The 24,528-nt window shown below is 44.0% G+C and overlaps 1 protein-coding gene across 1 annotated transcript in view; it reads left to right on the top strand.

Annotated features, from left to right (window-relative positions):
* LOC145400191 (uncharacterized) overlaps positions 1-24,528 on the top strand; it is a 170,019-nt gene that overhangs the window by 59,793 nt on the left and 85,698 nt on the right. Inside the window, exon 8 of the mRNA XM_080272705.1 lies at positions 13,750-13,950. Coding sequence (XP_080128831.1) covers positions 13,750-13,950 — 201 coding nt within the window. The remainder of the gene's footprint in view (positions 1-13,749; positions 13,951-24,528) is intronic.

Below are 24,528 nucleotides of genomic sequence, written 5' to 3'. Positions count from 1 at the left end.
TTATATGGGTATCACCCAGCATTGTAAATGGTTTCCTGGATTACAGGAAACCATTAGGCTTGTCACTCAGTACAGAGTGACCTGATATGGAAAGAAAAGTACCTAGTAAAAAGTGATAGGAAGGACGGGAAAAACAGGAACAGAGGAGCGAAGACACAGGAATACAATGATAAAGGTGAAAGAAGAAGACAGCAGTACATCAAGTGAGTGGATAATGGCCACCACCACCTACCACCAAAGGACATAGGGTAATCTTTTAAGGCTTTAATAATCTGGACTATGATAGCCTAATTTTGTGCCCCTCCATGTCCTGGGTTCTCTAGGCAATATCATTGCAGTATATACAATGTGGGAAGCTTGGGGAATTTACCTTCCCAGTTACCAATTTTTTTCGGATATCTGATGTATACTCATATACATATAGCAATATCATTGCAGTATATACAATACCACTTGTATCCTGGACCACACAAACAATTACTTTTGAAACATTACCCACTCTTAAACACACTCAAAATGCACATGGTAAGTTCATTTTGTTAAAAATATTATTTGTTTTTTTATTCATTAAACATGGAAAAATATACTATAGAAATAACCCTTTAGCATTTAATGGTGAATTGATTTTGGAAAGAAGTGTTGTGTTGTAGAATTATCATGACTCCTATACTCACACTTGTGTATAGGGCTGTGGCCCACCAATTTCTTCCTTACCTGACCACTGTCACTTCACCCCTCACTTGCCACTCAGCTGTTTTGCAGATGATGCAATAAATACATATGAATTGCCTTGGCCACAAACTCCCGAAAGTTGCCAGTTCTCACCTAATAACTTGATTGAATGCATTAAAAGTTGGTCAGCTAAACTACTCTCTTTTATGTGCTTTAGGTATCACTGTGGTCACAAGTAAAACATTATTAACATGTTTACTCACCACAGTAAGGAAAAGATGCTCCATTATGATAAGTTAAAGGAAATCACCAAAGTATGTTAACACACTGAGGTGGTTTGGCCATGTGGAGAGGATGGAGGGTGAAAGACTGACAAAGAGAGTGTATGTGAGTGAGGTGGAGGGGGGAAGAGGGTGGGGGAGGCCGAGGATGAAATGGAGGGATGGGATGGAGAGGTATATGAGAGAGGGGGGTGTGAGTTGGGAGCAGGGCAGTGAAATGGCGGGGAACAGGACAACGTGGAGGCGATTTGTTTGTGGCCACCCCAAACGGGATTGAGGCATCTGGCAATAGATAGATAGATAGATGTTAGCATACTGTCACATTTCCAGGACCAACCTTGTTCTTAGCTCAGCCGAGCAATGTTCGTGCTCTCAATATTTGAATGAAATTAAAAATTCGTGTCCATTTATCTACATCATATATGGAACTAATATAAAGTACTGTAATTTGATTGCAAGGTGTTAGTAAACCTCAGGTGAAGACCGTGTGCAATGATGCTTTTGTCCCACGATTGAGAGACTTTCAGAATGTCGTCTGGTACCTAGCTGGCATGGAAACATTAGAATACCATCTCATTTCTGGGGCAGATATTTTTCTTAGGTCAAACCCCAATTAGTCACACTGACTCCAACTCTTTCCGTACTATTGCAGTACACTCAAACCTCGATTTAAGGGACTAAATGGGGAATCAACTTGTCCCTTACTTGAAAATGTCCATTGTTTTACCACATATAAAGACAGTCTTATTATAAAATGCAATGATTGTTTCACTTCTCTTACTTATTTATATGATTATGAAAGCAGTGATGAGAAATAGGGAGGTGAGTATGGAAGTTAAGAAGTCACTGCATGATAGTATTGTGATCCCTACCCTGACGTATGGCAGCGAGGCGTGGACCTTGCAAGAGGGGAACAAGTCAAGAGTGAGAGCAGTGGAAATGAGTTACTTGAGAGGAGCATGTGGAGTGACGTGGAGGGACAGGTTGATGAATGAAGAAGTGATGGAACGTTGTGGGGTGGATGTGTATGTGGTTGAGAAGATTAGGAGAAATAGACTGAGGTGGTTTGGACATGTGAAGAGAATGGAGAATGAAAGACTAAGAGGGTGTATATAGGTGAGGTGGAGGGAGGGAGAGGGAGGGGTAGACCAAGGATGAGGTGGAGGGATGGAGTAGAGAGGTATATGAGGGAGGGGGGGTGAGTTGGGGAGAGGGTAGTCAAATGGTGGGTGACAGAGCGACTTGGAGGCGTTTTGTCTGCGGCCACCCTTTGCGGGATTAGAGCGTCGGGCTATAGACAGATAGATAGATAGATGAATATTATTTTACAGGTACTGTATAAAGAAATATATCAATGTGTATAACCTAGACATTACATATCATTGCAAAACAATAATGTCCATCTGTCAGGCAGAATATGGTGTCCCTTAAATCTGAAATCCCTTAAATGGAGGTCCCTTAAATTGAGGTTTGAGTATACAGTATATATAAAATTTACATTTCTATACAGTATCTATATACATAAGTAAGTTAAAGCCGGTTGAACACAGAATATAAGTACAGATCAATTTCAGATCATCTTCACTAACCTCACACACCACAAGTTAGGCTCATTCAGCATCTGTGATTTCGGCAGGTGGTTTCGTCTTCCCGTGTTTTCGGTTTTGAAAACTTTACCCTTTCTTAAGTAGCATTCGGTACATTCACTTGTGCATTTGCCAGATGCAGCATTAATCTGTTTGAAAATTACGTGATTGGTGTTTCAAAAATAAACACACAGCGAGACTTATAAAAAAAGAAGTGTGTGGTAATCATAGGGGCATTTGTCTTCTTAGTATAATAGGAAAAGTGTATGGTAGGATACTTATAGACAGAGTTAGAGAAAGAACAGAGAAATTAGTTGGAGAAGAACAGGGAGGCTTTAGGAAGGGAAGAGGTTGTGTAGATCAGATATTCGTTCTTAGATCTTTAGTGGAAAAGTGTCTAGAGAAGGGAAAGAAGTTGTATGCGGCTTTCATGGATTTGGAGAAAGCATATGACAGGGTGGATAGACAAGGATTGTGGAAAGTGTTAAGAATATATGGAGTAGATGAGAAGTTGTTGAATGCTGTGAAGAGTATGTACGATGGTGCGAAGGCTGCAGTGCGTGTGGATGGTGAACTAAGTGAATTTTTCTCTTTGAAAGTTGGTTTGAAATAGGGATGTGTCATGTCTCCATGGTTGTTCAATCTGTACATGGATGGGGTAATAAAAGAGGTACAAGGTAGGGTAGTGGATGTTGGATTGGCCCTAGTGAGAGAGGACAGTGTTTGGAAACTCCCTGTACTGTTGTTTGCAGATGATACTGTGTTGTTGAGTGAAGACGAAGGGGAGCTGCAAGGCTTGGTGGATGAGTTTGAGAGAGTGTGTAAGAAACGGAATCTAAAGGTGAATGTAGGGAAGAGTAAAGTGATGGTCTTTGAGAGAGGTGAAGTTAGTGAATGTACAGCGAGGTTGGATGGTGAGGAATTGGAAAATGTGAGTACGTTTAAGTACTTGGGTAGTGTGATGAGTAAGGATGGAGGTTTGGAGGGTGAAGTGCTTGAAAGGGTGCAGCAGGGAAGAAAGGTTGCTGGTTCTTTGAAAGCAGTGATAAGAAACAGGGAAGTGAGCATGGAAGTGAAAAAGTTACTACATGACAGTATTGTGATACCAACTCTAACGTACGGAAGTGAAGCTTGGACATTGTTGGAAGGACACAAGTCAAGAGTGAGAGCAGTGGAGATGAGTTATTTAAGAGGAGCCTGTGGAGTCATGTGGAGAGACAGGCTGACGAATGAGGATATAAAGGAGCGTTGTGGTGTGGATGTGGATGTGATAGGAAGCGTTATGAGGAACACACTGAGGTGGTTTGGCCATGTGGAGAGGATGGAGGGTGAAAGATTGACAAAGAGAGTGTATGTGAGTGAGGTGGAGGGGGGAAGAGGGAGGGGGAGGCCGAGGATGAGATGGAGGGATAGGGTGGAGAGGTATATGAGAGAGGGGGGTGTGAGTTGGGAGCAGGGCAGTGAAATGGCGGGGGACAGGGCGACTCGGAGGCGATTTGTTTTTGGCCACCCCAAACGGGATTGAGGCGTCTGGCAATAGATAGATAGATAGATAGAGACTTATAATAATACCAAAAGTGATGAATGCTATCGCACCAATTGTTGTATTGTGTATTTTAGTAACTGTTCTAAAATATTTTTCCAAATAAATCTTGCTTAGAAAACTGGTATAATAACTAATGATTAAATTATTGTGGAATTGAAGTAATGTTCACTAATAATTATGATGGAAGGGATTTTAGAAAGTATCCAACTGTGTGAGCCAGGAAGAGATGACCAACTTCAACTGAGTTATCAGGTGAGCATTGGCAGCTTTTGTGAGTTAGTGGTTGAGGCAATTGCAAGCACTGTAATTTTATGCAGCAAAACAAACCTTCATTTCTGTCAGCAAGATTTTATCGTATCTGCCAAAGCAAACGTGCTCTGAGGTGATGTACCGGCATACAGTAATCCCTTAATTATCCAACGTAATAGAGCCGAAGGCATGTCCGGAACGTAGATCCCTCCAGATAGTGGACTTCTTCCCCCCCTTCTTACATAACCAAACTTTGAAAGCCATTGTAAAAGGCCATTACAGTACACTGTACAACACTTGTTCCTGTCGTTTTACACTATATCTGGTCAAGCAGACCTGTAAACCACAGCCATGCAATTACCATGGTCAAGCAGACCCATCAACCACAGACAAGCATTTGCTACTGCAGGACCATACCCTGCAGTGACATGAAAAAATATATGAAAAAAATGGATACACAAGAAAAATGCAGTGGGCACACAAAACATAATGATAAAATTAAATAAAATCATGGTAAAATAGAATAAAATCATGGAACAGTACAGTAAGCTAGAATTAAATCAACGTCAACACTCACGATTCCTTGCAGGGCGTCATGCAGAATAACCCGCTAGCTCCTTGACTCCGTTGCACTGCGGCTGGCAAAGATGTTCCACTGCACAGTACATCTCGTGTTGTCTAGTGACATACAATGATGAGCTTAGTTATAGTCAGAGTCAGGGAGGAGCTCTGGCAGTCGGCTCAGGGGAGCAGCTATGGGACGTGGTGATGGACTGCCCACTTCAGGTGACTCAGAAGACGGCTGCAAACTCATGTCCAGGGGAGACACAATGGCTGATGAAGTGCTAAGTTGTGGTTATGTTGTTGAAGGCGTGGTTTGACACTGTGATGGTGGCAGAGAAGAGATGGATTTGGCGGGGATCAGAAGCCTGAAAAAGGAGTCAGTCTTTGACTGGCAATAGGAGCAACGATTCAGGTGTTGGATGACACTGCTGCACAGAACGCAGATCCTCCACAAGGCAAAAAGGCATCATCTCCCTGCCGCATTCTAGGTGCTTGTACTCAAGCCCCTGTTTGAGGTTTGCCTGGATGGTTGGTGTCCTGCAGTTCTCTGGGTTGTCCGCATTGTCCTCGTCACCCTTGTCGCTCTCTTCTGGCCAGACAGCAGCAACAGAAGTGGCAGTCTTGACATCAGACATAACCTGAAAACAGGGATCACCCCCATCCTCGTCTAACCACTCCTGCATGTCACTGATATCCACAGCCTCGCCTGCTTTGCGAAGGCGAGTGTGGAAGTCGTCCACATCATAGCCCAGCAAGTTGTGTCTGCTCTCGTGTCCCTGAAGCAGACAAGACCAACCACTTTCCAGGGTTTTCATGGAGACTTCCATGCACTTGCCCAGTTGTACACTGCAGACTTAAGGTTGTAGCATTGCCAGTTTTTCAGTGTTCTCTGCCATTGCGTGTCCAACCCCTGACTTTGCTTGTCCTCGTCCTAGAGAACAACCATCACCTTGTCCAGGAACCTCTGTCGGTGTAGCCTCTTTGTGGCCACAGTAACACCCTGGTCCATTGATTGAATCAGAGCAGTGGTATTAGGCAACAAAAACATACACCAAATGTGACCATCATCTGCAACCAATTCCTTCTCGGAGCAATGCGTTGTGGGATTGTCCAGAAAAAGAGCCTTTCCCTGGTCACGAGGGATTCCAAGTTCTGCTGTTTGATAACGGATGACCTCCTTGACAGAATGCCTGTGGAACCAGTTTGTGAAGATCTTGGAGGTAAACCAAGCCTTCGCAGAATGGCACCACACAACAGGAATATCTTCTGTTAGCCCACAAAGGCAACGGGACTGCTTTGCCCGACTGACAATAATGAGCTTCAGCTGGAGTGTCCCGTTAGCATTAGCACAGCACAAAGCAGATACCTGTTGTTTGGACAACTTGTGGCCAGGCACACACTTCTCACCTATCAGGGTGTTTGTGGGCACTGAGCAGTTGAAGAGGCCAGTTTTGCCAGCATTATATACTCGACTGAGTGTGAGGCTGTCCTGAATATTTCAGTCAGGTCTAACAATTTCTTGACAAAATTCTTCTACTCCCTCCTTACTAGTGTCCAAAGCTTTGCCATGGGTCTTATGATTTATAAGGCCATGTGGAAGCTTGAACCTGAACAACCAGTCTTTGGATGCCTTGAAGTCAGGGACTGTGAAGGTGGGCAGACTTCTTGGCAGTGTTTTTCAGCCCAGTGCCATTCACTAGCATGCTTGCAGCCTGTTGCTGGTGGTACCAGGTCAATGTCAAACATTCAACATCAGCATACTGGGGGGAGCCCATAGCCTTCCATTTGGTATTGCGTCTCTTTTTCCTGCGAAAGTCTGCTGTGTACTGGGTAAGTTTGTCACGGGATGTCCTGAGGACGTACTTCTTTAAGATGCGGGAAGTGGACCATTCCGCATCAGTCTTGCCCAGAATCTCCCGCTTCCAAAGAGTCAGCACTACCCTCTTCCTTTTCCCTGGAGGGGCCTTCGTCACACACAATAGGAAGAGGCATGCAAGGAATAGCAAGGCTTGAAGCAGGTAAGGAACAGCCACAAAAGCCACCACGTACGCTGCCATAACAACTGTTCGAGAGGAGCTGCTCACTATACGGTTGTCGTGTGGGAACTTGGAATGACCGAGGGGTCTCTAGTGGATGCTGGGTGAGCTACAGAGCCAGACAGCACGACACCACTGGGCTATTCCTGCCCAAGTGGGCACAAGCATTTTGTCAGGATAAAGTGGAAAAAGGTATGTAATCCCTCTAATATCCGGACGCCCAATAACCGAACATCCCCACTAACCGAACCTTATCGTCCTGGGATCAAACATTCCCAAAAATGGTCCGAAAATCCAAAAAAATTGGAAAAAAAATCGATTTTTTGCCGTCCGTAATTTGAACTTGCCGCGCGCGCCGCGTGAGAGCATTGTTTTGGTTCGTCATTCCTCCGACGTCCGATAGAGCGCCGCTGCATCCTCCCCACTTCCCGCCTGTCTCTCACCGCGACAAGACCTACGCTCTTCGTCATGGCTGCCCACGTGCTCGCTTTTGTGGTGGTGCCGTACTTGCTGCAAGGCCTCCTGCTGCTCTCTGCCCTACTCTTAGTGTGTGTGATGATGGCCCCGCCTCCTGAGAAAAGGAAGAGAGTGGTGTTGACTCTGGAGAAGAAACGGGAGATATTGGAGAAGGTTGATGCGGGTTGGTCTTCCTCTCGCATTCTCCGCGAGTTCAACCTGGCACGGTCGACTTTGTTTGATATCAAGCGTTCCCGAGACAAGCTCATGCAGTACACGGCTGACTTCTCGTCGAGAAGCAAACGCAACGTGGAGAGGAAGGTTATGTTTACTCCCAAGTATGCAGAGATCGACCGCTCCACGTTGATTTGGTATCGACAGCAACGTGCAGCTGGTGTGATGGTACGTGGAACGGAGCTGAAGGCTGCTGCTGAGAAGTTTGCAAGGCTTCACGACGCCCTAGACTTCAAGGCATCCGAGGGTTGGCTCTTCGCGTTCAAGTTGCGACATGGCCTTACTAACCGTAAAGCACATGGCGAAGCATTGGACGCTAACGAGGATGGAGTGGACGAGTTTCGGCACAAGGTGAAAGGCTTGATCGACAGGGAGGGCCTCACTCTCGGTCAAGTCTATAACGCTGACGAAACTGGCCTATTCTATCGCTCGGTGCCAACGAACACTCTCGCCGATGAGACAGAGAAGCGTGTACCTGGCCGCAAGCTTTCTAAGGAACGGATATCTGCTTTGTGTTGTGCCAATGCTAACGGCATGCACCGGCTTAAGCCCGTTATTGTTGGCCGTGCAAAGCAGCCTCGGTGCCTTCGTGGGGTGATGGATGTCCTTCCTGTCGTATGGTACCATTCTTTGAAAGCATGGTTCACAGCTGTGATTTTCAAAGACTGGTTTCACCATCACTTCGTCAAGGAGGTCATACATTACCAGACGAAGACACTGGGAATTCCTCGCGACCAGGTAAAGGCTCTCCTTCTCCTCGACAATGCACCTGCCCACCCGTGCGACAAGGACTTGGTTGCTGAGAATGGCCGTATTAGGTGCATGTTTCTGCCACCTAATACGACTGCTCTCATTCAACCAATGGACCAAGGAGTGATCGTGGCAACAAAGCGCCTGTACCGTCGGAAGTTCCTGGACGAGGTGATGGTGGTTCTCGAGGACGAGGACGAGCGCAGGGAAGGACGTGACACTCGAGGCAAGCGGACTTTGGAAAACCTTCGCCGCTACAACATCAAGTCTGCGCTGTACAACTGGGCTAGTGCATGGAAGGAAGTCCCTGTGAAAACTCTTGAAAATGGTTGGTCTCGTCTGCTTCTCGGAACAGATGTGGAGTACGATTTCCTAGGGTTTGACGTGGATGACTTCCATGCACGGCTACGTACGCACGGCGACGATGTTGATGTGGACGATGTTCGTGAGTGGTTGGACGACGACGAGGGCGATCCTGGGTATCAGACGTTGTCTGATATCGAGATCGCGTCTTCGGTTGCTGGTGTCAGTCCCGAACTTGAAGATTCCGACGACGAAGGCGATGATGATGCAGACTCCGCCCAGCAGGACACTACTCCAGCCATCCCCAAGCTGAGCGCACTCCGGGAACATCTAGAGTTCGTCCTAGACTACCTGGAACACCCGGACTGCGACAGGGAGATGGGGCCCTTGGGACTCGTGGAGGAAGTGCGTGCTTTCCGGCAGCGCATCATCAATCGCCAGAATCGTCGGTCCTTGCGTCAGTCAACGATTGACAGTTTTTTCAGGCCCGTGACCCCGCTGTGCCAAGCCCTGGTTCCACTCCGTTGCCTCCCCAAGACAGGCCCTCATGCTCCGAGCCACAGCCCAGCACATCAGCTACAGTGGAGTCACCGCTCGACGTGAGTTTGCGGCTGTCTTCAGAGTCTTCTGTAGTCTGTACGCCATCACCACTACCCACCGATGCACCCCTTGGACGCCTGCCAGTGATACTCTCGGGCTCTGACAGTGAATAAACAGCAAGAACTTTTCCACTAGACCACACGGGAATTTTGAGTGTTGTGCAGTGAAAAAAACGGTGTGTTGTGTTAAGGTTTTCAAGTTGGGAGAAAAGACTAAGTAGAAAAGAAATTTAATGTAACTAACCTTCTTTGTTTTGGCTTTGGAAACTTAAAAAAACTTGGGAAAAGTTAATGTGCAACACTTAAATTTAATGGAACATTATTTGGACTAAAGTGAACACTGTGAAAAGAACGAACTTCTGTGTGTTAGTGACTAAGTTCAGTGCAAGACTTCAGGAAGAGTGTAGTGCAAGTGCTTCAGGAAATCGTTCTTACTGTCAGAGTCCGAGAGGAGGCGGTTATTCATCGAGGTGGCCAGGGACTTGCTGTAAGTAGCCAAAATTTTTCATGTTGTACTATTTTCCATACTATATTTACCAGAATGTGTCATATTGTATTTTTTCCCATACTATACTTACCAGAAAGTGTCATACTGTACTTCTTTCCATACTAAACTTACCTCATGCATGTGCAGTAGGAATGTGTTTTTCAGAGTTCGGTTAGGTTCGGTTAGGTTAGGTTCGGTTAGAGTCCATAAGTACCAGAATGTTTATTAATGTATGAACATACTTCTAAACCCACATTTTATGTGTCTATTGCATTTATTTCAGTCATTTATGTGCCTTATTGGTGTGATTTGGGTGTTAAATAGGTGCTATGCATGTCCGGAGGGAGTTGTATAGGTGTTTCTCTGTGTTAGGGTCCGTAAGTACAAGTCCATAAGCTGGGGCCCAATATCCGGACAAAACCAATATCCGAACCTACCGATGGCTCTATTGATCCGGATATTGGAGTGATTACTGTATAATGGTTTAATACAGCCCAGATCACAGCATCCAGGTTATGGATTGTTTGAAAAATGGACGTTCGGATAATCGAGGGATTACTGTAAAATTAATCATAGAACACATTTGCACTAGTTGCAGTAGAAGAGAAGATAAACTCTAGCTGACAGAAATGAAGGTTTGTTTTATTGGCTAAAATTACTGCGCATGCAATTCATACATATTTATAGCATCATCTGCAAAACACCTGAGTGGTGAATGAGAAGTTAAGTGACGACGGTCAGGTGAGGTAAGGAAATGGGGGGTCCAGAGTGTTTTTAAGGGGGGCAGCAGATATCTGCGGATTTTTAACATTCACGGGTGTCTCAGTTACCTAACCCACATGGATGTTAAGGGATGATTGTATTGCGAGAGTGCATGTTTACTGACTGGTGGTTTGTGGAAGTATAGAGGGTGACTGAATTATATGAGGGAAAAGAGGGGGGGAAGAGGGCTGGGAAGGGCATTAACTAGGAAACTTGGGAGTGCCTTTGGTTGCCCGGGCAAGTACCACATCACCCAACACAACACACACAGCAACACTGTTTTTTCTACACCGAGAAATGGCTCTCTGGTGGTCATTTCTTGAAGACTTCTAGCCAGTGACATTGAGAGCAATCCAGGACCCATCAACAAATACATATGTACAACAAGCTTAAAACACATCACTTTGAGTCAAGGGACAAAGGGTTCAGTTCACTGCAGTTCCTGCAAGAACTGGACCCTTTTCATCTGCACAACACTTGCATCCAGAGAACATTACATAAACACCTGGACCTGCTCCTTATACTCCTTCCTCCCACTCTCTAACCTCCCACCAACCCCTCTCTTACTCCCTCCACATCTCCTAACCCTAACCCACGAATCCTTCCCGCACCATCCAATCCCCTAGCCCCTCCCATTCCACCCCAAAGTAATCCCTCCCAACCCTTATCTCTGTCACAGCCTTTTCCTACCCCTTCCCCCCCCCTCCCCCATTGTGCTGCAGCACCCAGCAGACATCTTACACACAGCATTAACATTCTTCAAATAAACATAGATGGCATAAACACCAAAAAACAAGAACACACACAATTCATCAAACAGAAAACATACATATTGCCATCTTTCAAGAAACAAAACTACACAAAACATAAAACACTTACATTTCATAACTTCACCACCATCAGATGAGAGCAGGCCGACGCCGGTGGTGGTGGACTCCTCACCCTAATACACCAATCCATCAACTTTTCAGATACTAGTGCACACACAAAATCACTTCTCCCCCCACATGACACCATTACAGAAGTACAATCAATTGACACGCATTGGCGACAAATCACACATAACAATCGCCAATACATACATTCCCCCATGGAGACTTGCAGATGTTTGGCAGTGTATTGGAGAATTGTACATACATACATACTGTGCAGAAACATGACACCATGCTTCCTTTTAAGGAGTCTGTGTATTGGGGTTGGTCAAGGTTCAGCATTTTTCTGTGGACTGGAACCTAAACCAAGTGCCAGAATTAGTTAATTACCTTCTGGCATATTCTGGAAACTGTTCATTATTATCATCATCATCAGCCATTGCGGGTCCAATGCTGAATAAAGGCCTTCCCTAACCTTCTCCACCAATTCCTTTACTGAGCCAATCTCTGCCGTGATTCCCTGGAAACTTCTCTATCTCATCTCTCCACCTCCTGTCTGGACTTTTTCTGCTGTGTTTACTGTCTCTTGGAGTCCAGTCAGTCAGCCTCCCGCTCCATTGGTTATCCCATATTCTTGCTACATGATCTGCCCACCTTGATTTCTGTTCTTCTGGCTGTAACTTATATAATGTCATTAACTTTAGTCTGCTTTCTCACCCATGTTGATCTTTTCCTTTCTCTTAAAGATATTCCCAACACTGACCTTTCAGTTACCCTTTGAGAATTGATTAGTTGATTTTCCATCGATTGTGTCAGTTTCCAGGTCTCACAACCGTACATCATAGCTGGAATTATACACTTATATACTTTTCGTTTCATACATATTATCAAGCTACATTTCATGATGTCTCTGTGTTTACCGATAGCATTCCATCAAATGGTAGTGGGTCTTTCTATTTTGCTATTATGGTCTTTCGTTAATTTTAGTATATGCCCTAATGTAGTCCTCAACTTCTTTAAGAAATTTTTCGCTTATTCTGATGATGCTCTTTGCTGTATTTGGTTAAACATTAATTTTACTTCAGTTCATCTGTAGCCCAAATTTGACTCTTTCTCTGTTCAGGTCATTTAACATTTCTTGCAATGTCTCTGCTGTTTCAGATTATGACATGTCATCTGCAAATCTTAACTGGTTTAGCTTTTCCCCATCTATGTTTACTTTGTTTTCCCAGTCTAGCTTTCTGAAAATGCTTTTTAGGCATGCTGTAAATAATTTTGGTGAAATTGTATCTCTCTGACACATGCCCTTTTCAATCATATTTTTTTCTGAGTCTTAACGTAATTTAACTGTAGCAGTTTTATACTGTATATGTTTTCGAGCAGTTTTACAATGTTCTCATTTACTCCTTGTTCTCACAATGGATTTATGATTCTTATGTGCTCCACTGAGTCAAAAGCCATTTTGTAATCAACAAAAATTAAGCACAGTGGATTGTTATATTCTGTAGTTTTCTCTATTAGCTGGTTCATTGTGTGTAGGTGATCAGTAGTCAAATACCCACTTTGGAATCCTGCCTGTTCACGAGGTTGGTTTTCTTCTAAATTACTGTACTGTAGTTGTAATTCTGTTAGTAAGGACTTTAGTGAAGAGTTTGTAAATAACTGATCATAAGCTAATGGGTTGATAGTTACCAAGATCTTTTGAGTTGCCATTTTTGTAAAGTTAATGTTGCATTACACCATGTTTTGGGAATATTCTTCTTTTTTATACACCAAGTAAACAAGTGAGCGAGCCTGTTTTGTACTTATACACCTACATCCAATAGTAAATCTGCCACTATTCCATCTTCTCCTGGGGCCGTCCCTCTTTTCATAGTTTTAAGAGAAATGTTTACTTCGTCTGGTGTTATGTCAGGTATTTCACTTTGCGTCAGCTGAAAAGTTAGCTATTCGTACTATTGTCTTTGATGCATACAGTTCTTTGTAAAATTCTTCAACACCCTTTACCATCTTATCTCTGTATTTAATGACTTCACCGTTTTTGTCGTTGGGAGAAAATAATCTGGTATGTGTAGTAAGATTTGTATAAATGCAAGTCTCAGCTTAGACTTTGACTTTATGCACAGTCACTAAGAGAGATCACTAAGTGACTGTACTTGTGGCTAAATATTTCCTGATGAAAAGTGATAATTGTCTGGCAAGTCACCAAGCTTGAAGTCATACTTTACTCTCATGGTAGTACATCACAGGGTCGGTGGTAGCCATCCATCTGCTGTCTTATGGAGAATGTAACTTATGGAAAATTTCTTTAGGTTTGTTTCTCCCAGTGATAAATATTTTTCTTCTTTACAGCTGAAGCTTTTTATATCTGCCTTTGATGCAGCCATTGTGGAAGTGGGTGCATCATTTGCATGTACTTATGTGGAAGAGCTGTTGCCATTGCTGCACCAATGCTGGGGAGTTACAGACATGGCTGATATGGTGATGAGGACATTGAAACGGATATGTCAGCACCACACCAATGTTTTGACACCACATCACTTCTACATCTGGGTAAGAGAGGAAAGCTAGCTGATTGTTTGATGAAGTATATGTTTGGATTGCAGCACACCCCCTTTTTATGATGAGGATGTGTAAATAAAATCAGTTGCATAAAGATTTATCATTTATTGAATCTGTTATAAAACGGGTTCAGTGAGGATATTTTTTTTTCCTCAAGAGTCACCCATCCAACAAAGTCTAAAAACAGGTGTCCACCTCACATGAAGTGGTAGTTGTTTCATTTCATTGAACTTCACTTGCTGCATACACCCCAAAATTAAGTTTAAAAATTAGTTTTCAACCCACAAAAACTGGTAGTTGTATTATTTCACTGCACACCACTTGCTGCTTAAACTCCTGCACTACACTATTGTTCCAACACTAAAACTAACATGTCTGATAGTGACTGAGGTCAAAGGCCTTTGTGAAACAGGTGGAAGAGTGGAAGCATCTGTGTTGTCGATCACGTAAGCAAAATAATGATCGTACATCAATCAGTGAGGCTTCCTATGGGATCATAATGAATGTACAAGTGAAAATATGATGATATATCAAAAGTTCCAATTTATTTTGTCATCGTTCAAGTGAATTCTTATAGCCTACGATTCGTTGTAAAACAGAGGTCTGCTGTGTTTCATTTATGGCATTCCTCCCAATTAGAGCCCCCACAAACTCCTGAAAGTTGCTAGTTTTTGCCAGATCACTAAATAGCGTGGGGTCACTACCCCATCGGGATTATTACTCATGCATAAAGCATTCTACTAGTATTATATTCGTCTCAGATATTTAATGATGCTCTAAATGAGATTACGCAGAAAAGTTCTCCATAGAGGTTACGAAAAGCCGTGAAAGCTTATTGTGTGTGTGTGCATTCAGCACATTTTTACCAAGTGTTATGATTCCCATTGGAAAAATTTGTCATACAGTTTCCAAAGTTCGTTATCTTTCATTTGGCAAATCCTAACATGATTCTATCCGTTATAAACGTAATAATAATAAGAATAGCACAGCAGAAATCTTATGGGGCTGAGATCAGTGACCTGAATTTTTAAAGGCATGATATTCCTCTTGCTTTGAGAAAACGTCTCAGTTCTGCTACAGTCTATTTTTCCACATATATTTTAGCTGCGCATTGGGCCATGGCACTATATTTTCCGGATTCATCGGCTGATTTCAAAAGGCACGGGTGTCAGGTGTGGTGTATACACATCTTCAGCACCGCGCTGGGCCCCTGCTGGCGGGCATACAAACTACGCGATGCTACCCATGAGAAAGCGCCTCCACATGAGCTCAGTGGGTCCATACGATCCTCGATTGTTTAACCCCCCTAAACCGCGGGGTTGTTTTGGCTTGACTTACGTGTCCTACGGGCATATTCGTGCTCCGACAGACACTCTAAAAATATTTTCCAAAAAATCAGTTATTAGTCCTAGAATATTGAAATTACATATGCTTATGGCACATACCTTCAGCTTTCTCTGGGGATGTTTGTTGAGCCTTTGTCGAGTACCGTAGGACTTGTGGAGACCTCTGAAGTTGGGTAACGAAGTCTCCACTTTACACTTCCCGACAACCGTAATATGATTACCACAGCCTGATATTATCACTAGAAACACTATTCTGTGATTTTCAAATAGTTTGGAATCCATACTCCAAAAAAAAAAAACTGAAAGCAATGAAAATTACGAGTGCGTATGATCTTCCCACTTCCGCTGGTTCGCTGCTGGTGTTCTGTCATTTATTATTCATAAAAACACTCACAGTTTATATTTCTATTACTATATAACACTTATATATATATATATCTGCAGTCTTTATCCATAAGTTTCCTTCAGTAATAGTAGTTTATTGTCACTGTAGGCATTCAATTTCTCTTTCAATAAAATATGTAGCATTCACTTTCTCGTTATGTATACAAGTGTTGAGAGCGAATCTGTCACTTTCACTTCCACTTTCATAACTTATAGTATTCATACGTGCTAGAGTGAAACTTTCACTTTCGTTACTCCCAGTATATATACTCGTATTCTTATATTACTACTCATTTACATTTCTATTTACATTTTCTATTTTATTTACATTATTTACATTTCTATTTTTCTTACACTGTGTTATGCACTGTCACTTGCAGTAACTTATAAAACTATTTTCCACTGTTCACTTATATTTACATTCATTGCTTTCACTTGGTGTTTACACATTATTTACACTTTATTTACATTTCCACTTGCACTGTTTTAGTCAACAGAAAGATTTTAGTCACTGTCCATCATTTTCATTGATAAATTAGCCAGTTCACATTCCACAGCAGTCACTTAGCCCTTTACCCCTTTCCACACGAGGTTTAGTAGGGGTAGAGGTCACAGGACCCTTTGCATGGGGCTAAAAAGTGGCAGAATTGGACAGGCGCGAATCCGACTTGGTTTCACCTTGAAAGATGACAGTAAACTGAATGCTATGGTGGCCTAGGGGGAGTGCAACGCTGCCAATGTCAGCGTGGTGACAGATACTAATACGTACACTATGAAATGATTGGCAGGAAATCTAGACAATACATAATAAATTAGGTAGTTCCAGGTGAATGTAAATATCATTTAGGCTTCTCCCTTCCTTTCTTATATATATTTTTATTACAAGAATAGATTATACGGCATATTTCAAGGGGAAATAAACAGCAAAAATTAGCGAACGAGTGCATGTGAGGTGTTGTCAGGTGATAATTAGCCCATTCCAGGTGTATGACACTATCACTTACCTTATTTCCTTTTTGTATATATTATTTGGTATAAGAATAGAGCATAGGGCTTATTTCAATGGATGAAATCAGTGGAAAATTCCGGGGAAGATTTACTTAGCGTAGCACGGCCGGGCAGGCGAGAGGAGAGGGTAATGGAGGGGAGGTAGGGAGGGGAGTCAAGAACAGGGAGAAATGGCTAAATTGTCAACAATGGATGGGAGTACAGATGAGGAGTGCTGACTAGTTTTGGACATTGACAGTACTGATAGATGATACAAGCCACCACTTGAAATCCCGGGCGAATTCAAAATAACACAGAATCACAAAAGTGACCCCCTGTGGTATGATCCCTTGCTCCCAAGCATCACGAAAGTCGTGACACCCCACGGTTAAGGGGTTAAGTACCATATTTCCTTCATTTGTTATGTAAGATACAATTTTGTTATACACAATTACCATTTTTCCTTATAGATGTACATCCAACACCTAAAACATGACAATGATCAGTACCCAGGCATCCATCCATCCATCATCCAATCCTGCATTGCCCCATGAGGAGCGTAGGAGCCCGGGGCTAGGCAGGTGGTCTCGACATTTAAGATGAGAGTGACCAGCCTCACCTATGCCTGAGTGGCAATACATGAGCAGTCAACCGCAACCATCCCTTGGATATAAACCTTCACTGGCTCAATCCGACTGAAGTGCAATAATTACCCACTAAACCACCAGGTGCCAAAATTTGGCTATATGGTTACCACCCAGCATAGGTAATGGTTTCCTGGTGTACAGGAAACCATTTGGCTTGTCACTCAGTGTAGAGTCACCCACAGGCAGAAGGAAAAGGAAAGAATGAAGGAAAGAAAGACAGAAGAGGGAGTGTAAAGTCACCCTTAGGCAGAAGGACAAGGAAAGAATGAAGGAAAGAAAGACAGAAGAGGATGGAAGGAAAGAAGGATGGAAGAGAGGAAAAGGCAGACACCCGAGAGCAGCACTGCATCAAGTGAGTGGAGTACTCAGGGAACATATTAATAACCACATGTAGAGTGTCCCTAAACTGAGATAGGATGTGCTTAGTACCAGGAAACTGCCAAACGAGAAGCTGGACAATACTGTACTGTGTATAAGTGATAAATGCTGGAGCGAGCGAAGGGTGTCCCTGTGTGTGGCCTGGACGTCCAGCACACAGCACAGAGGCTTGCTACTTACCTTGGAATCAGAGATTTCAAGTGTAGTGATGGCTGGCTGTGGGTGTTCAGGAGGTGCTATGGCATTGTTATCAAGGCCAGAACTGGAGAGATGGTCGGTGCCGGTGTCAGGACTGTAAAGCTGTTCATCCAGCATCTTCAAAAGCCAATGGAGGAGGAGGGCCTGCATGAATTTTACATCTACAGTGCAGATGAGACAGGGGTCTTCTGATATGCTTATCCTCAAAACACCCAGGCATCCAAAGATATTGGCAGCACCCCAAGACATAAAACAATGATGGAACATCTCTCCATTTTGGCCTGTGCCAATGCTGATGGCTCTCATCAGTTATAGCCATTCATCATAGGTAAGAGTAAGCAACCTGGGTCACTCAGGGACATCTTGGCCAAGCATCTTGTGGAGTTCCCTGGGAACAAGTCTGCCTTTTTAACCTTGGATATTATTAATGAATGGTTTCACCATAGCTTTGACCCTTCTGTGAGGCAGCACCAAAATAAAGATATGGCATCAGTCCTGATAAAATGAAGGCAGTGCTGCTGTTGGACAATGCACCAGCCATTCCTTCCAAGGACAAACTCTGCAGCAAAGATGGACAAGTTAAGGCCTTGTTCTTGCCTGCCGACACCACTGCCCATATCCAGCTTATGGACCAGGTAGTTACATTGAGTACCAAGAGGTACTACAGAAATCTCTGCTTACACACAGTGTCTCATTGCGACTGAGTATGAAATGGACCAGAATTGCCATGAGGACAACAGAGTCCCTGCACAATTTCAAGAAATACATTATAATGGATGCCATCTTCAACTAGGCAGAGACATGGAAGAAAGTGCCTCTTGCCCCGCTCAAGAATGGATGGTACACTTTCATCAGAACACTCGAGCTCCACAACATGATTGTGTGGGGTTTGAGTCAACACGGATGGCGGAAATGTTTGCAGCCACAAGGCAGGGCACCTGGATAGTCTCTAGCTGCAGCCATTGATGCTCCAGACACAATCTTGACCATGATAAACAAAGTTGGAGGACTTTGGCTCAACATCTTAAGGTCATGCTGCTCATCATATGGGCTTGATGGAGTCCCTCCTGTTGTTCTCAAGAACTGTGCTTCTGTGCTTACACCCTGCCTAGGCTCTTTCGTCTTTGTTTATCAACTTGTACCTTTTCTTCTTGCTGGATGTTTGCTCTCATTCAGCCAGTCCCAAAGAAGGGTGACCATTCCCAACCCTCTAACTATTGTCCAGTTGCTTTAACATCCTGTGTCTCAAAAGTTTTCGAGTCAGTTCTTAATAAAAATTTTTTAAAGCATCTTTCCTATTACAGCCTTCTTTCCGATCATCAGTATGGGTTCTGTCAGGGACGCTCCTCTGGCGATCTTCTCACCTTCCGTTGAGACTCCTGGTCATCCTTCTTTCGGGACTTTGGCGAAAGCTTTGCCATTGCATTTGTTAGCTGAAAGGCTTTTGATCGAGTCTGGCATAAATCTTTAATTTCCAAGCTGCCCTCTAACAGTTTCTATTCTTCTGTCTGTGCCTTCATCTATAGCTTCCTTTCTGGTCGTTCTGTAGCCGCTGTTGTAGACAGTCATCGTTCTTCTCCTAGATTTATCAACAGTGGCGTTCCTCAGGGCTCTGTCTTATCATCAACTCTCTTCCTTGGTACTGTGCTATGAATGATAACTAACCTTTTAGGATAGTGTTGGTGGGCTTGCTGGGAATGGAAGGTGGTATCCAAGACTGTAGGTAGTCCTACTGGGTCCCTCGAGGATGGCTGCTGGCATCACTAGCAGGTAATGGCTGTTGCTCCTCCTCAACCTCCCTCATAAATCCTTCGAAATCACACTCAGAATCACTATCTTCGTCCACAGCCATGGAAGGTCCTGCTTCTGCCTGTCCTAGCACTCTGTAATCCTCAGCATAGGGCATGCTTCTCACACTGTTGCCAGAGCCCTGTCTTGTGACTGTGGAAAGTGATCGCTGTCGCTGACTCGGTAGAGAATAAGGAGAAGCAACTTTGTTTCTAAACTGGTACATACGCCGATGAGAAGGGTTTCAAAACGATTGATATTTATTCTAAAATATTAATACATATTCAGTGTTAGGCTAAATGTTCAATGCTGTAGTACGGTACATTCTCTGTCGAGTCGCCTGGGTTTTGGTCACACTGTTTTGTCCGTCGTATCCTCGGCAGGAATCCATCCAGATGAATTCCAAATGCCCGTGGTATCGTTGGCAATTTTACCACGTTACCGTTCCAATTTACCATCGTATCCTCGGCAAACCTGGTATGAAGTGCCGTGTGATAGCCTTCGGCTGCCAGGATCCTGTCTTAAGTTTTTTATTATGATCACGTTGGCTTCATTCATGTCGTAGGCCTTGGCAGTGTCAACTTTCCTCTCCCCTTTCTTCTTCATCTCGATGCTTTCTAGCTTGGTGGCCTGAGGGAGGTGCCGATGCTTCTTGGGGTTCTCAGAAGGCTTCCTAGGCATCGTGAGCAGGGTAAAATGCAGTAACAAGGGCAGAAAATGCAGCAAGAAAAAAGCACCTTCCAATGCAAATTATGTGACTGAGTGGCGCTATGGTGGGAGAAATGTAAACAAAACATCATGTGACACCAGAAGCGTTTTTAATTGGGCGGCATCATGATCACGTCACGATAGCGGGCGGGGAAGGCTACTTGATCAGAAGTTTTCATTGGCTATCATCATCATGGGAATGTCCAGTATGACCGTGTTGGATCAGGGGTGATTGTGGTAGAGGTGAACTCTGCGGATTTGGCCCACTTCTCGGAGCTCTGTGCGTGTTATGCTAACACACTCGTGTTGCAGTAATTAAATCGTATTAAATAATACTAATTATTTGCTCTCCGTGCTGGACATGAATCGTGCTGGACTAACGCGTGTTGGACGCTAGGGTACTGTATATATATATACTTACTGTGTATGTTTTTGGATCTGTTGGATGATGATACAATAATATCTATCTATCTATCTATCTATAGCCCGACGCCCTAATCCCGCAAAGGGTGGCCGCAGACAAAACGGCTCCAAGTCGCTCTGTCACCCACCATTTGACTACCCTCTCCCCAACTCACCCCCCCCTCCCTCATATACCTCTCAACTCCATCCCTCCACCTCATCCTCGGTCTACCTCTCCCTCTCCCTCCCTCCACCTCACCTACATACACCCTCTTAGTCAGTCTTTCATTCTCCATTCTCTTCACATGTCCAAACCACCTCAGTGTATTTCTCCTAATCTTCTCAACCACATCCACATTCACCCCACATTGTTCCTTCACTTCTTCATTCGTCAACCTGTCCCTCCAAGTCACTGCACGTGCTCCTCTCAAGTAGCTCATTTCCACTGCTCTCACTCTTGACTTGTTCCCCTCTTGCAAGGTCCATGCCTCGCTTCCATACGTCAGGGTAGGGATCACAATACCCTCATGCAGTGACTTCTTAACTTCCATACTCACCTCCCTATTTCTCATCACTGCTTTCAGTGTACCAACGACCTTCCTTCCCTGCTGTACCCTTTTATGCACTTCATCCCCCAAAGTTCCATCCTTACTCATCACACTACCCAAGTACTTGAATGCACTCACATTCTCCATATCCTCACCATCCAACCTCACTGCACACTCTGTGACTTCATTCCTCTCAAACACCATAACTTTACTTTTGTTTACATTAACTTTCAGATTCCTCCTCCTACACACTGTCCCAGATTCATTCACCAAACCTTGCAACTCCCATTCATCTTCAATTAAAAGTACTGTATCATCAGCAAACAGCAACACCGGAAGCTTCCAAATCTCACCCTCATTCATTAGAGCCACCCCCACATCCACTGCCCTACCCTGCACCTCCTTTACAACCCCATCCATGTATATATTAAACAGCCATGGAGACATGACACAACCCTGTTTCAGTTCCATATTGAGATCAAAGAACTCACTCAGCTCACCATCCACTCGCACCGTAACCCTAGCTCCCTCGTACATACTCTTCACAGCACTCAACAATTTCCCCTCCACTCCATATATTATTAATACCTTCCACATACCTTGCCCATCTATTCTGTCATAAGCTTTCTCCAAGTCCATGAAGGCAGCATACACTTTCCTTCCCTTCTCTAGATACTTCTCCACTAAACATCTTAGAACAAATATCTGATCTACACACCCTTTTCCCTTCCTAAATCCCCCTTGTTCTTCTCCAACTAGCTCCTCTGTCATATGCCTAACCCTATCAATGAGTATTCTACCATATATTTTACCAGTCACACTAAGTAGGCAAATACCCCTATGGTTACCACATACTTCTCTCTCTCCTTTTCCTTTGTATAAAGGAACAATTATACCTGATTTCCAGTCCTCTGGAACCCTTCCCTCTTCCCAGGCCAGTCTACACAACTTCCATATCCACTCCACAACAATCTCACCCCCATACCTAAGCATTTCACCACACACTCCATCAATTCCTGGGGCCTTTCCCAACTTAATATTCTTCATCGCTTCCACTACTTCCGCTCTACTGATCTCTTCCTCCCTCCTCTCATCTCTTCTTCTCCCAGCCATTCCCCAACCACTTTTACTTGCACTGCTCTCACTCTCCACATTCAACAAATCCTCAAAGTGCTCCTTCCATCTCCTGTTTCTCTCTCTTCTCCACCAACAATCCATTATTCCTATCTTTCACTCCCCTACTCTTTCCCCTTTCACACTGCCTTACTTTCTTTACCTCCTTCCAAAACAATTTCTTATTCTCCCTCCATTTCACACTCAGATTCCTCCCAAACTCCTCATCCACTTTCTTTTTACTCTCCTTCACCAGTGTCTTAACCTCCCTTCTCCTGCTCACATATATCTGTCTCTTCTCTCTCTCATCTTCTACCCTACCTCTACTCGCTAACCATTCACTATATGCCTTCTTCTTTTGTTCCACAGCTCGTTTCACCTCATCATCCCACCATGCTGTCCCTTGCACACCCTTGCATCTCCTCCTCACTCCACAAACTGCCTCACACGCTGCGCCTATCTCTTCCGTGAATATCTTACATACGTCTTCCACCCCTTCCATCTGCTCTAGCTCATACCTTTCCAGTCTTTCTTCCACTATGCTCTTATACTCTGTCATTTTCTCACTATCTTGCAATTTCTCCACTCTTCTCACAGGAGTTGCTTCCTCCTGTCTTCCCCTTCGTCTCCTCAACCACTTTCTTTGCAGCTCTACCTTGGCCATCACAAAGTGATGGTCCGAGACTCCATTCCCCCACCCTCTCCACACTCTTGCATCCAACACTTGTCTTCTCATTCGCTCATCCACACACACGTAGTTTATCATTGCCTTTCGTTCAACAAGTTCACCATCCATCCTCCTTATTACTCTCCATGTATACCGGTGGATCATCTTATGCCGAAAGTAGGTGTTGGCTATTGCCAACCCTTTACAAGCACAGATGTCCACCAAAGCACTTCCATTCCCATCTACTTCAGCTGGCACACCCCACTGACCAACCACTCCATCCACTCGTACATTCTCAACTTTGCCATTCATGTCTCCAATCAACAGCACTCTCTCGCTTCTCTCAGACTTGTCCATACACACTTCTACACTCGCCCAAAACTCATCTTTCACTCTTGCCACTCGATCCTCTGTCGAGGCATACACACATACAATCGCCCACGCTTGTATACCTACTTTCATCCTCACCCATACAATCCTTGCACCCACTGTTCCATACTCTCTTATATTCTCCTTCCACTTCTTGCTTATCATCAGACATACTCCCTCTCTTGCCCTCTCATTTTCATTGACTCCCGCACATATACCTACACCATATTCCCATTCTCTCACCCTTTCACCTTTCCATTTAGTTTCAGTCAATCCACATATATCCACTTTTGCATCCTCAAGCACCTGAACAATCTCTCTCTCTTTCACTTCCTCATTCACTCCTCTCACATTCCACGTTCCCACCCTAAGAATGTCCTTCGTCCGTTCCTTAGTCGTCAACGTATGGTCCGTCCTGGTCCGAGGCGCTTTGTTCGCTTTTTTAGTTAGTTCTTTTTATGGGGTGGGGCACTAACCCACCACCAACCCTTTTAGTCGTCTCGTACGACAAGCAGGGATACTGGGGGAGTATTCTTGAAACCCCCCTATCCCCAGGGGTAAAGAAACCTACGTTGAGAGCACGGGTCGAACTGAAGAAACCTTTGTAAGAATCTCAGGCCGCTCCACCTTATTACATATTGTCTCCTAATGTCATTGAAGTGATTATTCCAGTTGCATAACTGATATTACAGTACATGCATAACTGAAGGAGTAAGAACAAAGTATAAGTATTGAATGTGATTAATATTACTGGTATTTGTGCAACAAGATCAGACACTATGTCCAAGATTATAATGTGCATGAGAATTTGGCTTCAGATTTTTGTGACCTTTACCATCTTTCCACTGAGTATTATGGATATTTCCTGAAGGCTGTTTGTTGTAAAGTGAATCTATCTATCTATCTATCTATAGCCCGACGCCCTAATCCCGCAAAGGGTGGCCGCAGACAAAATGCCTCCAAGTCACTCTGTCACCCACCATTTGACTCCCCTCCCCCCAGCTCACCCCCCCCTCCCTCATATACCTCTCAAC

Source organism: Coenobita brevimanus, chromosome 51, assembly GCF_032717465.1.
Source record: "Coenobita brevimanus isolate Jiangsu-jjx chromosome 51, ASM3271746v2, whole genome shotgun sequence".
In the NCBI taxonomy this organism is placed as follows: Eukaryota; Metazoa; Arthropoda; class Malacostraca; order Decapoda; family Coenobitidae; genus Coenobita; species Coenobita brevimanus.
The sequence above is the reverse complement of the archived record's forward strand: the minus strand, read 5'-3'. Positions and strand labels throughout refer to the sequence as shown.